The 19,934-nt window shown below is 47.4% G+C and overlaps 1 protein-coding gene across 2 annotated transcripts in view; it reads left to right on the top strand.

Annotated features, from left to right (window-relative positions):
* Nucleotides 1–19,934, top strand: part of LOC8028799 (proton channel OtopLc) — a 73,201-nt gene that overhangs the window by 31,491 nt on the left and 21,776 nt on the right. For both annotated transcript variants that reach the window (XM_029975274.4, XM_029975275.4), the window contains exons 2-4: nt 11,191–11,534; nt 12,844–12,970; nt 19,098–19,299. In XM_029975274.4, the coding sequence (XP_029831134.3) occupies nt 11,218–11,534; nt 12,844–12,970; nt 19,098–19,299 (646 nt within the window). In that variant the 5' untranslated portion in view covers nt 11,191–11,217. The remainder of the gene's footprint in view (nt 1–11,190; nt 11,535–12,843; nt 12,971–19,097; nt 19,300–19,934) is intronic.

Raw genomic sequence — 19,934 nt, 5'->3', positions numbered from 1 at the left:
TGTTGTGTGTATGTTTCTGCAACCGGAAGTTAGTCACGCCCAGTGAGCGTGACTAAGTTGGTGTCTAAGCCAATGAAAGGGAAACGTACAAAACTCGCTGTAAGCGCCCTTATTGGTTGAGGTCGGGGGAAAACAGGAGCACAAAAACTTATTCGAATGGCAAAAAAAAAAAAAAAAAAAAGAGCGGCCGAGGTTTGCAAGGAGCCGTCAAACTTCCACGCCGAATACTCTTACACATCAACGCCATATATCAAAAATGGCAAATGAGAACTTCTCCTTTCTCTACATGCGGTTAAAACCATTTACATAGCGATGTAGTTGGCACATCGTGCGAGCCTGCCACATCGTCACCAACGCCTATCGCAGCAGTACAATGTTCAGACGGACTTCGATCCCGAATAGTCATCGTGACAACTCACAACAACAAGCGATATTCACTCTATCGTGGGAAAACAAGATCACAATCACTAGAAGACACCCTTTTAGGGCCCTATATACTACACGAAGGGACCGAGGAACTGGGACAAGGCCGACTGCTGTGATTGGTCATCAGCTCGGCGCTGACCAATAGCAGAATAAAGTAGAAGTTTGGGCTAGTTGGTATTTCATGATTAAAGATTAAAACAGCGCAAGGACACGGACAAGAACAAGAAGGTAGACAAACAAGGCGCTGACTTACAGCTGAAGCTTATTCGTTCTAACATCGAGTATAAATACTGTATTGTCACAACAAACAAACATGAATAAAAAGCTTGACCTGGATGCCATGTGCTCACTAGCCATCGCTATGCACTGTCACTGTTTGTCTAAATAGGAGCGTTCCTTATCTGATAAAGATAGTGACGGAATGCTGACACAGTTTTGCCCCAATCTTCCAATTTCCCGCGACTCAATGATTTCCCGAGTGAGTTTGTCTTTATTTTTCCTAATCACTTCACATTTGTCAAAGACGGGAGCGCAGCAACAGTCTCGGCAGTGCAGGCCAAGGTGACCTGACACAACTCTAAACACGTTATACTTGTGTTCCCGCAGCCGATCATTGAGGCATCGCCCCGTTTGCCCGACGTATCTCCTGCCACACGAGAGGGGAATAGAGTACACTACCCCCTCCACACAGTCTACGAATTGGTCATGGTGTTTTTTGGTGCAACCCTGCTTTTCTTTAGGACAGGAGTTCACTTTTCTGCACAGCCCAGATAGCTTCTCTGGAGCCGAAAAAACCACATCAACTCCAACCCTACGGCCAACTTTCTTAAGATTGTGAGATATCACAACTGTTTTACCATACCTCCATAAGATATCTCACAATCTTAAGAAAGTTGGCCGTAGGGTTGGAGTTGATGTGGTTTTTTCGGCTCCAGAGAAGCTATCTGGGCTGTGCAGAAAAGTGAACTCCTGTCCTAAAGAAAAGCAGGGTTGCACCAAAAAACACCATGACCAATTCGTAGACTGTGTGGAGGGGGTAGTGTACTCTATTCCCCTCTCGTGTGGCAGGAGATACGTCGGGCAAACGGGGCGATGCCTCAATGATCGGCTGCGGGAACACAAGTATAACGTGTTTAGAGTTGTGTCAGGTCACCTTGGCCTGCACTGCCGAGACTGTTGCTGCGCTCCCGTCTTTGACAAATGTGAAGTGATTAGGAAAATTAAAGACAAACTCACTCGGGAAATCATTGAGGCGCGGGAAATTGGAAGATTGGGGCAAAACTGTGCCAGCATTCCGTCACTATCTTTATCAGATAAGGAACGCTCCTATTTAGACAAACAGTGACAGTGCATAGCGATGGCTAGTGAGCACATGGCATCCAGGTCAAGCTTTTTATTCATGTTTGTTTGTTGTGACAATACAGTATTTATACTAGCTGTTAGAACGAATAAACTTCAGCTGTAAGTCAGCGCCTTGTTTGTCTACCTTCTTGTTCTTGTCCGTGTCCTTGCGCTGTTTTCATCTTTAATCAATAGCAGAAGACGGCATTGTCCCGGTCCCCTGGTCCCGCCGTGTATAATAGGGCCCCCGGTCATATAACGAAGCTTGGCTGACGCGATCAGCACTACGCGTCATAAAAATATACGTCGAGTGGAATCAAGCTGTATCTCAAAGCGGTTTCGATTACACATGCACACGCCCTGGAGATGGTACACCCGCCGGAAATATGAAGGTGAACACCTTACCTGGTTTCTTGCCTGTTTTACGGCTCCCGGAAGCTATATTAACTCTCAACGTCTCAAATGGTACGTGGCTAGGGAGTCTAAACTTTGCGTTCTAGCCCTCTTCTGGAACAGAGCTTGTTCCAAAACTTGCAGGAGCGTCCAAAACAAGAAAAGGGCTGTTTACCTTCATATCGCTCACGGGTGTACTCTACCTCTACCTAGCTAATATACACGCACACATGCTTTTGACGTAACGGGTGAAAACAGCAGGTAATTCGCTCTTGGGAAAACGAATTTCTGAGCGTACACCCCGGTGTCTGCACGTCCTGCGAGTCAAATCTTTTTACAAACGTTTTATGACCATGGTGGGCAAGGCTAGTTTCTGAAACGCGGGTGCTTTCAAACATATTTGGTCGATTCCAGCTCTGTGTCTATAGGTGTGAAAATCGTTTCTCGTTGTTAAAAAGCTTGGTATATAAAATTCCGACGAGTTTTTTTCTTTCTGTCGAAAGAGTTACCGACGCGGACCGCGAAGCAGAGAGACGTCGGTGTGAAAGTGAAAGCGACTGCAGCAACAAACAGTCGCTCCCAACAGCCACGATCCGTCCAAGCAGACAGGCGCTCAGTCACGCCAAACATGACAGCTTCTCTGGAAACTACGTACAGAGCTTGCGGCCTGCACTTATCTGAAACACATGACGGGTTGAGAAGAGACGCTACGACATGGCCAATCTTAGCTCTTCTCAATGAACACCGAGGCTTAGATTTAAGACAAGGAGAAACGAAACTAAAAAAAAAAAAAAAGTAGAAGGGGAAAAAAAAAGAGTTCGCGGGGAGGGTTCTTGGAAAAAGATTGCTTCAGGCAGAGATTAGGGTCTTCGTCGTTCGCGACCGAAATCTGAAACCTCGAGGCTTGGTCGAGCCAAAAACGACCGAGGCAGCTGTAAAAGCGAAACCGAAAACTCTTTGCCACGGACTCTTGCGGCGGGGCTTCCGCGTTCGGAAAATTGGGGAGTGCCTTTGAAGACCCTCCCATTGAAAGCGAGTTGCCGTTTGGGTGCTTTAGCCGCCGCGATTGACGCTGAATGGCTTTTTTTTTTTAGAGGCCGGTTGGATTAATGACGGTATACATACCACCCGAAACGTCACCAATTGCGTTCTCCTTCACTTCCCATTCGTTAAAATGACATGTAGGGTGATAGTCCAACGCCTTTTTTGTTGCAAAGCCATAGCGCAAGCTACCCATGACTAAACACATTTTCGGAATACCCAAACATATACTCTTTCCGGAATGCTATTTTTTTTTTACCAGCGGAGCTGTTAAGGGTTAGGTTTCCCAGGATCGTGTCCGGTACGAAACAAATGTCGACACAACACTCTGGTTGCCACCGTCGCTCATAGATGGCGGTAGCTGCCCAGAGGGTTGTGTTTTCCGGTTGTCTGCTTGCCGCCGTCGCTCATAGATCACGGCAACCTTTCCAGCCTTTCCACACTGGCTTGCCGACATGCGGACGGCCATTACTTCATTCCCACGATAGTACAGCTTCGCTGGTCTTCCTTCTTCACCAAAATGGAAAGGCTAAAACTTTTTCTTCGTAATTTCTAAATTTAAAATAGTTATCGAGAAAACGATAATTGAAGCTGATGCCAAAGCCAACATTTAAATTTTCGCGGGCTCTCAGTGGGGTGAAGTCACATGTGGTATAACTTGCAAATCGAGCAGGCAGGCAGACTAAGCAACGTAACATTTTGCACACGCTTTTATGTTTTTAATGCGAAACGTTCTTTGGCTAGGTGCTCCTCATTTCGTGAAGCCTTATAACGATGGCCGCGAAGCTCGATGTTGATTGGTTAACGGGGCAGGTCACGTGACCAAAGGGGTAGGCGAAAAGGAGTGGAATAGGCAAAAAGGAGCTCAACTACCTATGCGCACTGAGGGAGAGGAGTTCGAGAGAATGGAAGGCTCCTGAAGATCGCCATGTTTATCAGCGCTGTATACGTGAAAACTCAGAGTATCGCTAAATATTTGAAACGTTAGAACGTTTCACGCATGCAACACAATTGCCTAACAAATTACCTCTCTTTTTCTTTGTTCGTTTTGCTGGCGTGAGCTTGATTATGCAGCATTCATTTGACACCATCAAACTTTTTGTAACCCACATTAAACAAACTGTAATCCCCTCTATTGCCCCATATTACAGCATCTGACATTACACTTTCAGTGTTGCTCGTAGAGCCTCTCAACCTCGCAAACCAAATTTAAAACTTCAATACTTTCAAAAAAAAAAGTATTGACTTTTAATTTGGGTAAGTAGTTCAGATGCGTGTATTAACGACATGATAACCCAGGAGCGGGCAAAAACGAGACGGACAACACAAAACATTTCCCGTTTTTCCCGCCTTTTCCCGCTCATTGGGTTACTAAGTCAGAGTTGAACCAGCTCGCCTGCACAGTTTGCTTTAATGTCTGCTAATGCGTTGAGCCAATTTCGAGCCCCAGCAGTGACTATCAACGTTTTTTCCGGAGCTGCTCCCCTTTAAACAAACATCCTAGGATCGGCTTTTTGTGTGTTTCCTAGGGGGGCTATGCAAGACATCGGGACGAGAGGACCAGGACATCGCCGCCTGCTCCCGTTGGTTAGCCAAAACAAAAAAACACTAACAACCCCCAATTTTTTGTTCAAACTTTTTGCCAGGCGACTTTTTATGGTGTCACAAGACTACCCGATCAATGTTTTGCTACAGTGCCACGTATACTTTTAATAGCGTAAAAAAACGTAACCGGTCGAAACCGAAACTCGACTGGGGAGGAAGGAAACGTTAGGGGAAGAGAAAGATACAAAAATATCACGTGGATGTGCAACTTTTTTGTTTTTCAGTCAACGTATTTGCAGTTTTTTAGAAGCCACAAAAAATGGGTATCCTATTTTTTGTCTATTTTTGGTCTTGAGAGTATGCGTTGATGTCCCATGACTTCGATTATCTTTGGTGGTTGCGTCTAAACCATAGGAAACGGCACGTGACCACGGAGAAGAGAGTGAGCGCGACTCAGACAGGCCAGTTCACGATCGGCGGTTTTCGGGCGGAAATAAAACGAATTTCGAGCCGCAAATTGTGTTCTGGGTAGCTGGGCTCTCATACGTCATGTAAAAATAAAAACCTTGGCGAGCATAAATACCCTGTCGGTGTGCCTTTAAACACGAAAATAAATAACGTAAAAGAAAGGCAGTGCCCTAAGTTTTCCAGGGCACCAAACACATGAGCCACTCTCAGGGTCGAAGAAATCTCGGGCACCTACTTTCCGCGCAATGTACTTGGAAAAGCCAATCGCTGCAAGTCATGTAAAAAAATGGCAGCGCTGTGGCACTGCGCCTTGCGAAAGATCATGCTCAGTGCTAGAGCGCAGGCCGATTTGTTTGTTAGTTCTATACACAATTTCAGCCCCGTCATTCTCAGGCTCCCTTCGTAAGTTGCACCTTTTCCAAGTGTATTACGGGAACGTACATAAACGCTCCAGGTTCAAGTGCATGTCAATGACAGCTCAAGAAATGAGGCGCGTGGCTTCCCGTACGAATATGTCAGATATGACCCTGATATATTTTATATATGGCCATATATGCTAATATAAGGAGTCAAATATGGCAATATGCCACTATATATGGGAGCAAATGCGGCCATATATCGCCATATAAGTGGGCAAATACTGCCATATGTGGTCATATAAGTGCGTAAATACGGCCATATCTCGCCATATACGCGTGCAAATACAGCCTATATCGCTGCATAACAGTTCAAATACTGCCATATACGACATATATGGGTAAAAATATATCCCCTGATAATGATATATCGGCCAGTTTCGGTCGTGCAAGCAAAACGTCATATGTACTCGCCAAGACACTAGTTGATTGATCTATATTGCATGAGTCTCATGTAATTGGTTAACTATTGTTAACATCCTTAAAGTGAAGTTATTCCAGATCTTTGGACCAATTAATCAATCGCGCATTTTGAAGATTGAAAGACAAATGAAATTCGGTTGTATGTTTGACGTGTGACAATATGACGAACTGCATAAGATCGGAAAGCGAGTTAAACCAATAATGGATTTTAAATCGCAGCTCTTAGGCGCCCGTTTCCGCGTTAAGCGGTGCCGGCGTCGCCATCGGTGTAACCGCCCCGCTAAATTTAGCGAGAAATTGAATTGGTACTTATGTCACGTGACGTCCATTTTCCCGCTAAATCTAGCACTGAAACAAATTTTGTTCATGTTTCCCCGCTAAATTGTGCGGGGAAACGCGACCCGTTAGCTTACTGAAGATGCAAGACGCTACTTCGTCGTCCCGAATCCTTTTCCCTTCGAACGGCTGCAAAGGCGTTGCGCCCGGAGTACCCAACGCAGCATCTTTCAAAAACCGTTCCCGCAGCATCGCAACCTTCCGTTTGCGAGCGTCTGTGATTCATCGTGTGTTGAAAGTCGTAAGATGTGCTGTCCGTGGTGGCGTTTATGTGTAACTCTTTCGTAAAAAAATTTCAAATTTGAAAACGCGAACCTAACAGTGTACACCTACTTTTAAATTTATTGGTCAAACATATATATATTTATTTATCTATTTATTTGTGGACATCGTGTGCAAAAAAAAAAATAGTGGCGCTTATTTTGCATTCAAAATTATAATGTGGGTTATACGGCGTAAAACATAGTATCTTCAAACTCGCATCGTTTTGGATCACTTTCGAGCTGGACAGCTTCTTGGGAAGTTCAAAAGCTGGACTTCATAGAGCTGTCCTGTTCACTCAGTACTGACAGCAGGGTAGATGCTATGCATGTTGTAGGCCAATCGGGTTTCCAGTTAGGGTTACGTGACTACAGTCTAGAAGCTGGTGATAAGGCAGAACACGGCACCTGCCTGGAGCCCAAAGCCCCCCCCCCCCCACACACACACACACAAACATAGCATTCACTGCACTATCAACCTTGGGTACAAATGACAAATCCGCCCGTTGTGGTCATTGATGCCCCTGAAGATAAGCCTTTTCTGTGTGCACTTCCGTTTTGGCCTTTCCTTCTCTCCTTTTCTCTCTCTCTCCCCAAGCTGAAAGCGTGGTAGAACGTACGCGCTTTCCGAACCAAACAGCCATAGACTTTTCTCTCTGTGCACGGGAAATGTCAGAAGCGTGGTCGCGTGGTGTGACGGATAACGCATTAGCCGTTGGAAATCTCGGAGTGCATTCTGCCGGACTTATACTCCGTTTCACCTTATGTTGTACCGCAAAGAAAGCTAGAAGCGCGAGCTCATAGCGTCGGGAGCTGCTCTTAACTCACGAGAGCGTGTGCCTTCGAGATATGCCCTGAAGCAAGGAGCTCGCGCTTGTAGCCTTTCCTGCGGTACTCCATAAGGTGAAACAGAGTATAGTTTGGCATGTGTTGCGCCCTGCGTGGCTGCTACAGATTTCTGCTTGTGCAATAAATTCGAAAAGTCCTACCCGTATATCGGCAACAAGCGATTTCTTCACAGAAGCCCAAGAATTGTTTGTGATGCGTTTGCTCTTCGGTTCTACAAATGACAGCTTGTGCTACGTCGTCTTGAATCTTCACAGACACCTTCCTTCTCGTTTTTGTGTCTGAGTGGTGGTTCTGCCGTGGCCGTGTCGACATATATCTCGGATTATACCTTTCAAGACCCGTCTCGTCAACGTAAGTGCGCTGCAACCTACTTCGCGACAATTGATCGTTTTCCTAAAGGTTGTTTTCCCTTGATTACCTCTAGAATTAGGCCGTGTCTATCTTCTGGCAGCCGGGAAAATAATTTCTCCTAAATTTGTAAATCATGTCACAACTGCAGGTGCAATACTGATTTTTTTAATTCTCCCTTCGTTTCGTGATAACACGTTCCACGGCCACCCTCTCGTGGATACACGTTTCATGGACAGACGTTTCGTCGACATTAACGTTTTATCGACACTCGTTAAGCGAATGTCAATAATCATGCTTCCCCTGGGAATTAAGTTAAGCGAAATCAGGAGTGGCGTAAAGTGCAACTCATGTAAAAATTAATAAAAGTTGGTAAAAGTTCAAAATCCAATTGGTATCTTTCTTATATAGATGAAAAGTCACTTTTTGGTAGTTATTTGTAGAAAATAACAATACATATATATATAAATGTTGACTTATTTGATTGGGACATATCTGGCCTTATATAGGAGGCAGATATACCCTCTTTGGCAGACTCAGTTATGGATATATGAAAAATTGGGCATATCTGGCTAGATATGCCTTATATAATCTGATGTGCTTGATATGACCAGTTATGCCCAATATTTTATATAACCATATTTGTTTTCTTGTTTTTTTATATATATAAGTCCAGATATGCCATTTTCGTAAGGTATGTCATCTCAATGCCTGTGGTCTCGTTGGCAAAGGAGCGATAATGCTATGCTCAAAACTCGGTACACCCTGCGTTTCTTAAGTTGTCAGCGATTAAACTAGTATTTAGGCTAAAAAATTGTGCATGGTCATACAATGACTGTAGCAGCGCAGCTCTCATCTTCGAGAGCCGAGGCGTCCTCCCTTTGAGGGGCCGTCAATCTAGTTCTGAGGCGCGTTGTGTTGTTGGTGGCGCAACCTTGGGCAGCCCTTGAGAGTGAGCTTCCTCGCTGAGCGATGGCCTTGCTTCTCATCTCGCGTCGCCGCTTTCCTTTCGCCGAGCGCGTAGCCTCCAACGCGGAAGGCTCATTGTTGACATCCTCCGATGTCTCGTTCGAGCTCAATACATCCAGGAAGGCTCCGACTCGGAGGACGATTTGATGCAGAACATGGACGGTAATAATGCGACAGCCATTTTACCGTGTTTACAACGACTTTTAACAACTTTCTTTTTTGACTCAAAGATGCGGCGGAATAAACTGTCTATACTACGCCTCGCTAAATTCTTCGGATATTTTGGTATACAGTATCGAAACGTACCACAAAACAGAATTCTAGGGTTGTGTAAAGACAGTACATAATCAGCTTAGCTCTGGGATCGATTCGATTCGTGTGAACGATTCAACTTGCTAGCTGGCGTATCATATCCGATCTATTCGACAGCTTACGTGAAAATGAGAACAACGGAAACGCATCGAACTGCAGCGACAAATCACGGAGCACGAGGCAGCGCTGAACGGAGCTGGCGGCGGACTTCGGCCGTATGTTCTGCATGCACCTATAGCGTGTCTTACGCCTGTAGGCAATCAGGCGCGATTGCAAGTTTCCAAAAGGAACCTTCACCTGCGTAGCGAACTTGCACAAAGCGGAAACCCAGTTCGTACGCAATGCCTGGATATACCCATGGGGCAACGAAGTTTGGTTTGACAAGTGGAGCCATCTTATGGGGACTGTTTGCAACTCGGAGACGGCCGCTCGTTTGCGATCATCGCACTTGATCTCGAGCTCGAATCTCCGAGCGACGTTCCGAACTGTGACGCGGGGCTCGTGTCCGATCGCCCGGTGACATGGCCCTTCCCAAAGTTGTCCCTTTCTGGTCAACAGCCGCGCTGACTAGCAGCCGACTGATGCGCCACCTGATCACCGCCCTGGGGCTATACCCTTCCTCAAAATCAGATGCACAAAGCAGGACAATCCGAAGAAGCTGCACAATAGTAGAACAGCTGACTCCGTGTAGCAAGCATGCGCATATGATGGCGAGGAAGCGGAATCTGAAACGCTTTTGTAGGTTTATTTAAACCATGATTCATTCGTGTCTGTCACAGTGCAGGATCTTTAACCCGCAGTCGTAGTGCTCGCGCGTCATACAAAAGAGTCGGTGTTGTCTATAGACATGATGGCAGGAGTATCATGTGGACACGCCTCAATAATATTCGAAGCACGCTTGCTTCATACGTTTGTGTGCTTCGAACATGTCTGCAGACTGTATTTTGTGTGGCCAATCCGACAGGACCGCCATACAAGAAGGATAGATGGATGTTAGTAGCTATGCCCTTTCTAACGGGCGGTAGCTTGCGGCATCTAGCGTGGAAACACGCCTTGGACAGTGTCTGTAGAGTGTCTTTCGTATGATTTATTGGCAGCGCTGACAGAGAGAGCATCTGAAAGGCATTAATTTGGAATACATACTCTAACGAGGAATTAATTGGTTCGTGTACTGTCGCCCACAGTCCTAACTACACCACCCCTAAACTGTCTTGTCTTATACTTCTCGGGTCATTTTATGAGCTACGCTGCCGACAGGCTGCTCTAAGCGTCCGCTTAATGACTCGTTCGTTTATTCTTACTGCACACAGACAGTTTTTCAGGTGGTGCCGCTTTCTGAGTTAAGCGAGGGCTTCTGAAACCAAAGTATAGGTCACATTTGAGGTGAAGTCAAACTATCGGCAATGTTGTGCGTGTGCATCTCCGGAGAAACAATATATAACGGACTGCGTGAATACAAAAGTCACTGGTTGCTGCGACACGACCATCTTAAAACAGCGCCTTTGGACAACACTACTGCTGCATCGCTTCCCTCCTTCCTTTATTAGTTGGTTTTGTTCTTTCAGTTTTTCGATTGGCGTCGTTCCGAAAAATGATTATTGCCGTGCCCCACACGCATCTTTCCCTCCTTCCTGTTCGCCTATGCCATTTGTCTATGCCCTGAGCAAGAGGATAGATGTCCGATCACACACTTGCAACTGCTTAAGACCGTGTGCCTCGAAACCTCTTGTGATCTGTTGCGATGACAGAATGCACTAGCACCACCTATCGTAAAAAAGCGTTTCATAATTCATAACGCCTTAGTGAAAAATCACAGACCAGGAACAAATACGTTGGTATTTGCGATTTTTATCTGTTCCCGATGGATGGATAGATGGATGGATTTGCAACAGGCGGCAGCTTGCGCCACCTAGCCTAACATTTCGTCATCCCTTCTTTGTTTTTAAATTTTGTAACGTTTTTAACGTTTTTTAATGAAATTAGTTTTGCAGTTTGCTTGCGTTTTTTCCCCAGTTTTTTGCTTAAAAGGGCCTTTCTTTTTCCCCTTTTCTTGTCGCTTGCAGAGTCCGGCGGCAGCGCGGCCCAGGGCCATGAATCCCGCCGGGCCCCGGCCCCCGGACGAGCAGGGCCCCAGCGGCCCGGCCAACGGTGACCTGCTGCACGCGTACGAGCCGCCCCAGCCGACGCCTCCACCGCCGGAGGAACCCGCAGCGGACATGCCGTCGGCGCCGCTGCCTCCGCCCCCGCTCCCTCCGCCGCCCCCGTCCGAGGGACCCGAGTCCAGCCTGCTCCAGGGCTCGCTACTCGAGAACCCTCGGCCGCCGGCGCCCTTCGACGGCGCCCCGGAGGACCCGCAGAACAGGAAGGGCTCGGCCGACTCCTCGCAAGTCGTCGTCCGCAAATGCCGGTAAGCAGGCCTTTTGTTTCGAAGTACCGTCAAGCATGGTGCACGGCGGGATAAGTATTCGGAGAAAGCTCGTGGAATAAGTCAACATTTAAGCCAATTTCGGCACTCTGACTGGCCCGTGTTCATGAATCGGCGTCACCGTTCCGTCACCACATCTGGTTTTCGGGGGAAGGGAAAGGTGGGAAGAGTGGCAGGTCAAGAACGAAGTGGAAGCTCCTCCCACCCCTTTCCACTTCAGCGGAGCGAACGGTGGAGAGGAGGTCGCCTCCTCTCCAGCGTTCGCTCTACTAAAGTGGAAAGAGGTGGGAGGAGCTTCCACTTTGTTCTTGACATGAGTGAATCACGCCTAACTTCTAGCTGGCTACCAGACCGTAACGCGAAAGAAAATCTGGGAGCTGTTTAAAAGCTAGCGCGTTTCTCTCTCGCCTTCTTCGGTGTCACGTGGCAGACGCTGCGGAAGCAAGGAGAAGAACACACTATTTTCTCATATTTCGTGCACGCTAGGCGTGCAACCTTCCAAATAATTTTTTTTATTTATTTATTCTTTTTTATTTTTTTTTTTGCACGTGTATAGATATTTTGAAAACAAAAATGAAGTGATGGAGCGTGGAAACGGTCCAAGACGATCGCTTTCGAAAATTACTGCCCCGCGAAACCTCCTTCAGCAATGCTAGAAATTTTTCCTTCTTTCTTCGCCACCTTGAGCTGGTGTGTAGGGTCAAGCCGTCAGACCTCAGTAGGACTGCCAAAGGTTGTCCAAGGCGTCCCAGCAAAGCGTTTTCCACTCACGAAGTCCAGAAGACTAGCTTTCATGGTGAAAACACGTATGCATAAAAGCACGCTAGCATATACGCACCGGCCCTTCCTATTTGCGGAGACCGGATCAACACATAATCTAATTTCGCTGTATACAGCTTGTCTCGAAAACGCCCGCTGGCACGCGTGGATTGCTTCAGTTAATATGCTGTGCATATGAAGTAATATAGCCCCTACCTCTTTGGAACTTTAGCTGTACAGTCACGGACAACTTAACAAGCGCGGAAATGCTTAAGAATTGCAGAGATGTTTAAGAAACGCAGATAGCCCCGGACATCTTATGATCGCCCCACAGCCAATGAAATCGTGAAACCAGCCGATCGCCGAAGAACCAATCACGAAGCAAGAAGCGGAACCCAATAAGCCACGCCCTGAGTTTCTTAAGTTGTCGCACACTATACTATTAACGGCAACACTCCGGTGGCAATCGCGTTTTCCCACAGAGCCAACATCGCGACGTGTACATTGCATACACGACCTTTCAACCTCGCAGGAGACACGCCAAATCAAACACCTGCAACATGGTGAGCGCCCTCTACGGCAAGATGGTGGTCGTCACCACGGCGGTCCTGGTGCTCACCGAGGTCATGGACAACGCCGTTCCTCTCCTCCACTTCCACGTAAGCATGCAGCCTCGCCGACCCCTTCGCCAACGGTCGGTTGGCCGGTGCACGAATGAGATCTCTCTCCCGGCCTCTAAAAGTAGCCACGAGAGGGATTTTCGGGCCACGTGACCGGCTCCGTTATAAGGACGGGGAACCATATAGAGCCGCAGTTCCGTTGTTCATGCATCGTACAAAATGCAATGTGTTCGTTTTCAGACATGATGACAGAATTATTCGCGCAAACACTCCGCAGATAAATAAGCATGTGTGTTCGAAGCAGGTTTTCTTTATACATATAAGTGTGTGCTTTGCACATGTCTGCACACGGTTTGTGTACGAGCAACGCGGCAGAACTGTCCTACGATTGGACGTCTCAGACAGTGTCTGCAAGCTGTCTTTCGTATGATGTCTTTAGCGTTGTGACTGCAGATTCAAGGTATCATTAGCGTTCCAGGCAGACGGCTTGAGAAGGTCAAGATGTAAGCGTAAACGAATCGCATTCGTGTATACTTTAGGGGGGCATATATGCGAGGTTATTTCTGGGGGAGGTCGCGTTGAGCGAGAATTAAAGGAAAACTACAGGCAGGGTAGGGTGTACACCTGCTGGGCGGAATCGGCCAGAACGCGAGGCACTTTTTCACCACGGTGCCCGTCGCGTGACTTCAAAATCCGCTTTGCAGTTCTTTTAACTGCCGTGGAGAAGGGTACCCAGATTCTCCAGCAAACCGACCCAGAGATGAGACTGCGGTGGCATCCAGAAAGGACGAGTGTCGTCTCGTCGATGAGATGTCGATTTCTCTCTTACATGGTGCTCATATCGACTGTCGATCGAGATGAGTGGAGTGAGGGCATTCTGAGGGCAGACCGACCCAGTGTAAGCGCTTCCGCAAGCAGGGGCGGACTTATGGGTTAGGCTTAAGTGGGCGGTGGGCGGTGGGTATCGGGTTGGGGGAGTATGCAAAAAGACCTGACGTCACGGGCGAAGCATTACACAGACCTATTTTGTTGGCCTTATAATTGCCATTTCATCAAAAACAAACATTATCCGTTTTTTTATTATTTTATAAATGAAGTTGTTTTTGAAAAAACTTAGTGCCCCCCCCCCCCCCCCCCCTCTTTGGAAAAGCATACCATCTAGGGTCTATAAAAACAGTTTAGGAGCAGAGTTGCCAAATGTACAAAAAATGGACCTGGACTACAGTGACACTTGAGTACTCGCGCCGAAACGTAGCTAAAGTAAGCAAAAAAGCATACTTACTGCAAAATTTATCTACGTAGAGATAGCTATGCCAGTGTAATCTTCTCACCGCCCTAATCTTTATTTTTTTATTTTTTTAATAACGAATATGAAACAATTTGCTAAATTATTGGTATCAAATGGTTCACCCATGCCACTGAGATACCTTTTTAGTTCGCTGACTTGTAAGATATATATGCGAAAAAAATTATTTTTAACGCAGTGTCCGATTTTTAGAAACTATGCTTGTCATCTCAACACACAGCGCAAAAAAAGAACTCAAAGGAGTTTTACGTTTTGTTGTCTTTTAGAGCACAGCTCTTAGGGGCCCGTTTCCGGCTTGAGCGGCGTCGCCGTCGCCGTAACCGCGAGATCACGTGACCCCCAGACGTCACGTGACACCCCCCCCCCCTCGAGGTCACGTGACTCCCCCTCCCTGAGGTCACGTGACCCGCCTGAGGCCACGTGATTCCCCTGAGGCCACGTGACCCCCTGAGGTCACATGATTCCCCTGAGGTCACGTGACCCCCCGAGGTCACGAGACTTCCTAAGGTCACGTGACCCGCCTGAGGCCACGTGATTCCCCTGAGGCCACATGACCCCCTGAGATGACGTGTTTCCGAGGCCACGTGGCCCCCTCCCCCGAGGTCACGTGACCCCCCTGACGTCACACGACCCCCCCCTTCTGAGGTCACGTGACCTCAAGGAGTCACCTATCCCCCGGTACGCTTTCATCCTCCTCCTCAAGAGCTAAATAGCCTACAACGCTAAGAAAAAAAAATTTAAAACATCTTCATAAATAAAAGATATTTAAAATCCTATTTTTTTATTTTTATTTCACCCTTTTCAAAATTTTATCAAGCAACATTGATGGTCTGCATTGCTTGGACCCGAAGTGCGTGACTGGATCCGAGTCCTCGCCGAACGCTGACGTCACACTCGCTCTCGATACGAGCTGAGCCGAGTTCACGCCGAACGCTCCATGCTCAGAGCAAGTGATCAAGCAATGGCGGACATGCGATGGCGCGGAATCTGGAAAAAAAAATCAATTATATCATGGGGCTTTTCTTTTTTCTAGCCATCTTATGTGGTTTTTAAAGAGTAAATAATCGAAAATATGCACACAGATTAACCGTATACTTATTGTAAAAACATATTCCGTTCGTCCAGTATAATACGGTTCATTGATTCGCATATTTTTTTCTAATCCCTTTGCAATTATTGAGAGTGCAAACGGAAGCAGAGACCGAGGTGTTCGCTTGACAGAATTATGTAAACGCCAAATCAAGTTCACGTAAACAAATAATACTTTTTACAGTAGTTAATCTATTAGTCGTGTAATCGGCTAACCGTTGACGCACGTAAACGCATGTAGCCATACGATACTCTACCAGAGGCAGTGTGCCGCCCTTTTTAATAAAGTACAGCACTGCGAATTCGATTCGCCCATCTGCTGTGTACTGTCTTTTAACGACAACCGTAAAATACGTGTCCCACACAAAAAATAAATAAAAAAAAGTTTTCTTTTATATGGCATTTATCACCAACACAGTGTTTCCAGACAAGCGTTATTTGCCCACACCAGGTGTGGGCACTGCGCGTGCGCAAAAACCAAATTCGGGAGGAGTGTAGCATCTGCGCATGCGCAGCAGCGACAGCAGCGCCACCGCAGTAGCGAACATTGGAGAGGAGCTCCTCACCCCTTCCTCCTCCTCCTCCTCCCACAGTTCCCCGCTAAATTTAGCTGGAAAATTGACTCCACGTGACCTCAACATCAATTCAGTTTCCCCGCTAAATTTAGTGGGGAAACTAACGTCACATGACTTCGTGTCACGTTAGCCGTGGACATATTCAGTTTCTTCGCTAGATTCAGCGGGAAAATTCACGTCACGTGACCTCAACGCCAATTCAATTTCCTGCTAAATTTAGCGGGGTGGTCACGGTGACGGCGACACCGCGAGACGCGGAAACGGGCGCCTAAGAGTTGTACTGTGCTCTAATACAATTTAATGGGACTTACCAGAAAGATATTTAGGTACGTGAAGGATATATTTCCTCTTCGTAGAAAACCCCGATTTCAATCAGACACTCAATAACGTGCTAAAAACCTTTAACGAAAGAGGATTAGGCCTGGAGTTTACGTTGAGACTCCCAAAGAGTACCATATTCAGTTTCTGGATCTCAATGTTGATGTGAGGGAGGGACATGTTTGTTTGTTGTACCATCCCACAACCGCCAAGTTCCCACTTGATTCTCGGCCTGCCCATTCAAAGCTGATAGGAAATGGTATTGCTGTATCATGTACTCTGCCAGCGCAATCAAAATCATGCGAGCACAAAATAAAGGAGGGTGTTTCAGCCCAAATAGCGAGGCTCAGAGAAGCAAAATTTCCAGACCCAGTGATTACCTCAGTCTGCGAAGAAGTAAAGAAAAGTATCAGCGTAGATGCGAGATACTGCGGGGAGAGAGACGTGGAAAACAGAAAGAAGGTGGCCACCATCCTTCTTTCTGTTGCGCTTGTCCGTGTCTACTCGCTTGTAACTGTCCCCTGTGTCGCGCAAAAAACCTCTATACTGCATCATGAACCAACTAGGCCAACAACAAGTTTTAATTGACCATCCTTTACGTTCACCGCATCTCGCACGGGTAGGGGGGGGGGGGGGGGGGGGGGGTGTCGCCTCAAAATACAAAATAGGTGTCATATATTTTTTTTTTTTGCCAGAAACAAGGTAAACAAGACTTGCACCCGCAGTAAAAAAACACGCACGCAAAAAAAAAAATAAAGTTACGGTTACACTGTGAAACATGTAACAAAGTTCGCGCAGTGTGTAAGCTCCACGTGCGGACAAATATATTTTGGTAAAACGGGGAAACGGTATTTAAACAACCATTTAAAGGGATACTGAACCGACATTTCTAGCTCACAAAACACGGCTGGAGCGATAGACGGGACTCTGCAGAACCCTAAATTTTTTTGGAAAAGAAATGGAAAATGAAGAAATTCTCATTCCTTCTTCTCCTCGCTTCGTCCCGTCGAGCTGGCGAACCGAAGCGAGAAGGAAAGAACCGATGCCGCTTCCCCTTATTCTCAACTGTTCGAGGACGATCGTGACGTCAAAGTCCTCGCCCTCGATGGCGCCCTTCTTTTCCAAAAATACGGCCATCAGTTTGGGATATCGATGTATGAGTGAGGTTTTGGAGCTCGCGCGTCCCGTTCAACGCGTCTGCGGCCTTATTTGGCGAAATACAAATTTCGATTCAGTATCCCGAAGTTAACAGAGTACAAAAGTTCGTTGAAAGCATTTGCTTACACTCATATTGCGATGCATTGTCGTGATTGTGGGTGGGAGCCAACATTGAGTATCACAGAAATATTTTTTTAGCACAAAGATTAGCTGCCTAGAGAGATAGTGGAGGCGTATACACCAACTCATGTTTACAAACAAACCGGAGCGCCCGGAGTGCCCCTAGCGGACGCCACCGGCGCCGCGCATGCGCGATGGGGGTGTGGGCAAGAAGCTCGCCGTCGCCCATAAACAAACCATTGAAATGTGATGTTGTCGGCATCGCTGTGAGTCCCCGCGCTTTTTTCCGCGTTGCAATTGTTGATTCTACGTCCTCCTAACGATGTCTGACTACTTGAGCGGCGTCAGCGAAATTAACGAGGCTCGTTACACCGCAAAACCTCGCGTGAATAATCTGACATGCGGCGATTGATTCCGCGTGGACGCCGCAGAATGTACGCTAACGCCTGATTCGCATGATGAGATTTCGCTCGCAATTTTCAGTAGCGACGTCGCTCGGACTGCAAAAGCGTGAACCGTAGCTGAGATGGTCGACGTCGATACTGAAAATCGCAAGCAGAATCTAACCAAGTGAATCAGGCATAACAAGTCGGTGATGGCCACTGGTAACAATGATCAACATCTCCTTGTATCTACTGTTTACGTCGAGCCTGCTTACCAACCTTCAAACTTAAGTCTTTTGAGGCCTGCACTTACTTCTTGTCGCAAGTAGCGGGCCCAAGTTTGGTCTACGGGCCGGTGTCCTCTAAAAGAGCAGACGACAAGCAGAAACGTATGAAAGAGCAGACGACAGTTCGAACGATCAGGCGACCGTTCGAACTTGAAGACGCACTGAACGTAGTCTGCAGGTGGTCCGTATAACTTGACGGTTTTCCGGCGTTCATTTTGGAACAAAACAAATAAATGTGATGGCCAAAAGTATTCGTGAATTCAACCCAAAATGCTTCCCGCCCAAGCAATCGTGGTCCGACGGCGTCTGGTTTTCCCTTTTCACGGCACATATCAACGTTCTCGGACGAGCCGAGCGCATGAAAACTGACCTTCAAACCTTTCTCGACCCTTTTGGTACAGCCCCAGTCGCAGCATTTTGACAAGAAGGCAGGTTTTTGTCTGGTTCCTTTCAAAACAACGCAGGAATGCACGTCTCAGATGGGCACTTCCGCCCACAGCTCCGGACCGGAAGTGCGTCCGACGCGCCACCACCGCGCCGTGACGTAACAGGGATGAGTTCGTGTATAAAAAAGACGGGCGCCTCTTGCGTCAGCCAACCGTCGTTGGCACTGCTAGACAGTGAGATTACATTTTTAGATTTGGTATAGTCTTTTTTGGCCCCTGTCATTACGCGTTTATTAACTGTCATGTAATCCGCTTGCGCGGGATCGCGCTGCCATAGAACGGAAGGTCGTTCTCCTGTGTCTTCCTAGCGAAATTTGTCAGTTGATACAGCGCTCGTCCCGTGCGTATATTCTACGTCCTCGTCCTTTCGCGCTGTTTCCATGATAAATTCCCACCAACTCGTCCAGCCATCCATTCTTCTAAGAGCTTCTCCTGCTGACCTGCAGCAGGGTATGACAACGCACTTGCCGCTGTTTCCTTCCAGGGCTACCTGTACGCTTATCTGCTCGGCGGCTCCGTCGTCTGCCTGCTGGGCGTCTACATCAGCATGCTGGTGGACAGGTGTCCCGCGCTCTCGGGGGAGTCACCGCGGCAGAACAGCCAAGACGCCGAAATGGCCGTTCGAAACCGGAGGGTCATGCTCAACTGTTCGGACGTCAGCGTCTACCTGCGCATCGGCGTCCTGGGTCAGTGGTCAACTTTTGGATTTGAGTGAGATCGTGGTTATGGTTAAAGCGTAACTTTAACCTCAAAAGGAGTGCAACCATAGGCGTTGACAGGTTACGAGTTCAGGGGAAGCTGCTCCCAGCTCCTTCCAGCAAAGAGAACGCTGGAGAGTAGGCGACCTCCTTTCCAGCGTTCGCCCCGCTAAAGTGGGAAAAGCTGGGAGGAGCTTCCCCTGAACTCCTAACATGGCACGGACTATAGACCTTTCCATCGCTTATCGCCCAGGCGAAAAATGTCGAGTCACTGGACTGTTACGCAGGCGCGGCGTACGATTTTTTCGCAAGAGGCGCTATTGCGCGTGCTCAGAAGGCGTTTAACAGTCCAGTAAGAAAATATGGCAGCTCGCAGAAGGCGTTTGTTGGAAAAAAAAATCCGCCTGGTCCAGGAATTGATTAGGAGACATCTACAAGACTAGCGCCCTACCAACTGAGCAGAACAGTAGCTAGCCGTCAGCAAAGCAAACGCCCCCAGTCCAGAGCTCGGATGATCACATTATCATATCCTCCTTTTTGCACCACCAGCCTTGCGCGTGTTGCATCAGTGTTAGCTTTAGTTAACCTCCGCGCTTCACACGTGCTTCAAGTAATTACAAAAA

The sequence above is a fragment of the Ixodes scapularis genome, unplaced genomic scaffold (genome assembly GCF_016920785.2).
Source record: "Ixodes scapularis isolate PalLabHiFi unplaced genomic scaffold, ASM1692078v2 PGA_scaffold13__105_contigs__length_92229423, whole genome shotgun sequence".
Taxonomy (NCBI): domain Eukaryota; kingdom Metazoa; phylum Arthropoda; class Arachnida; order Ixodida; family Ixodidae; genus Ixodes; species Ixodes scapularis.
The sequence above is the reverse complement of the archived record's forward strand: the minus strand, read 5'-3'. Positions and strand labels throughout refer to the sequence as shown.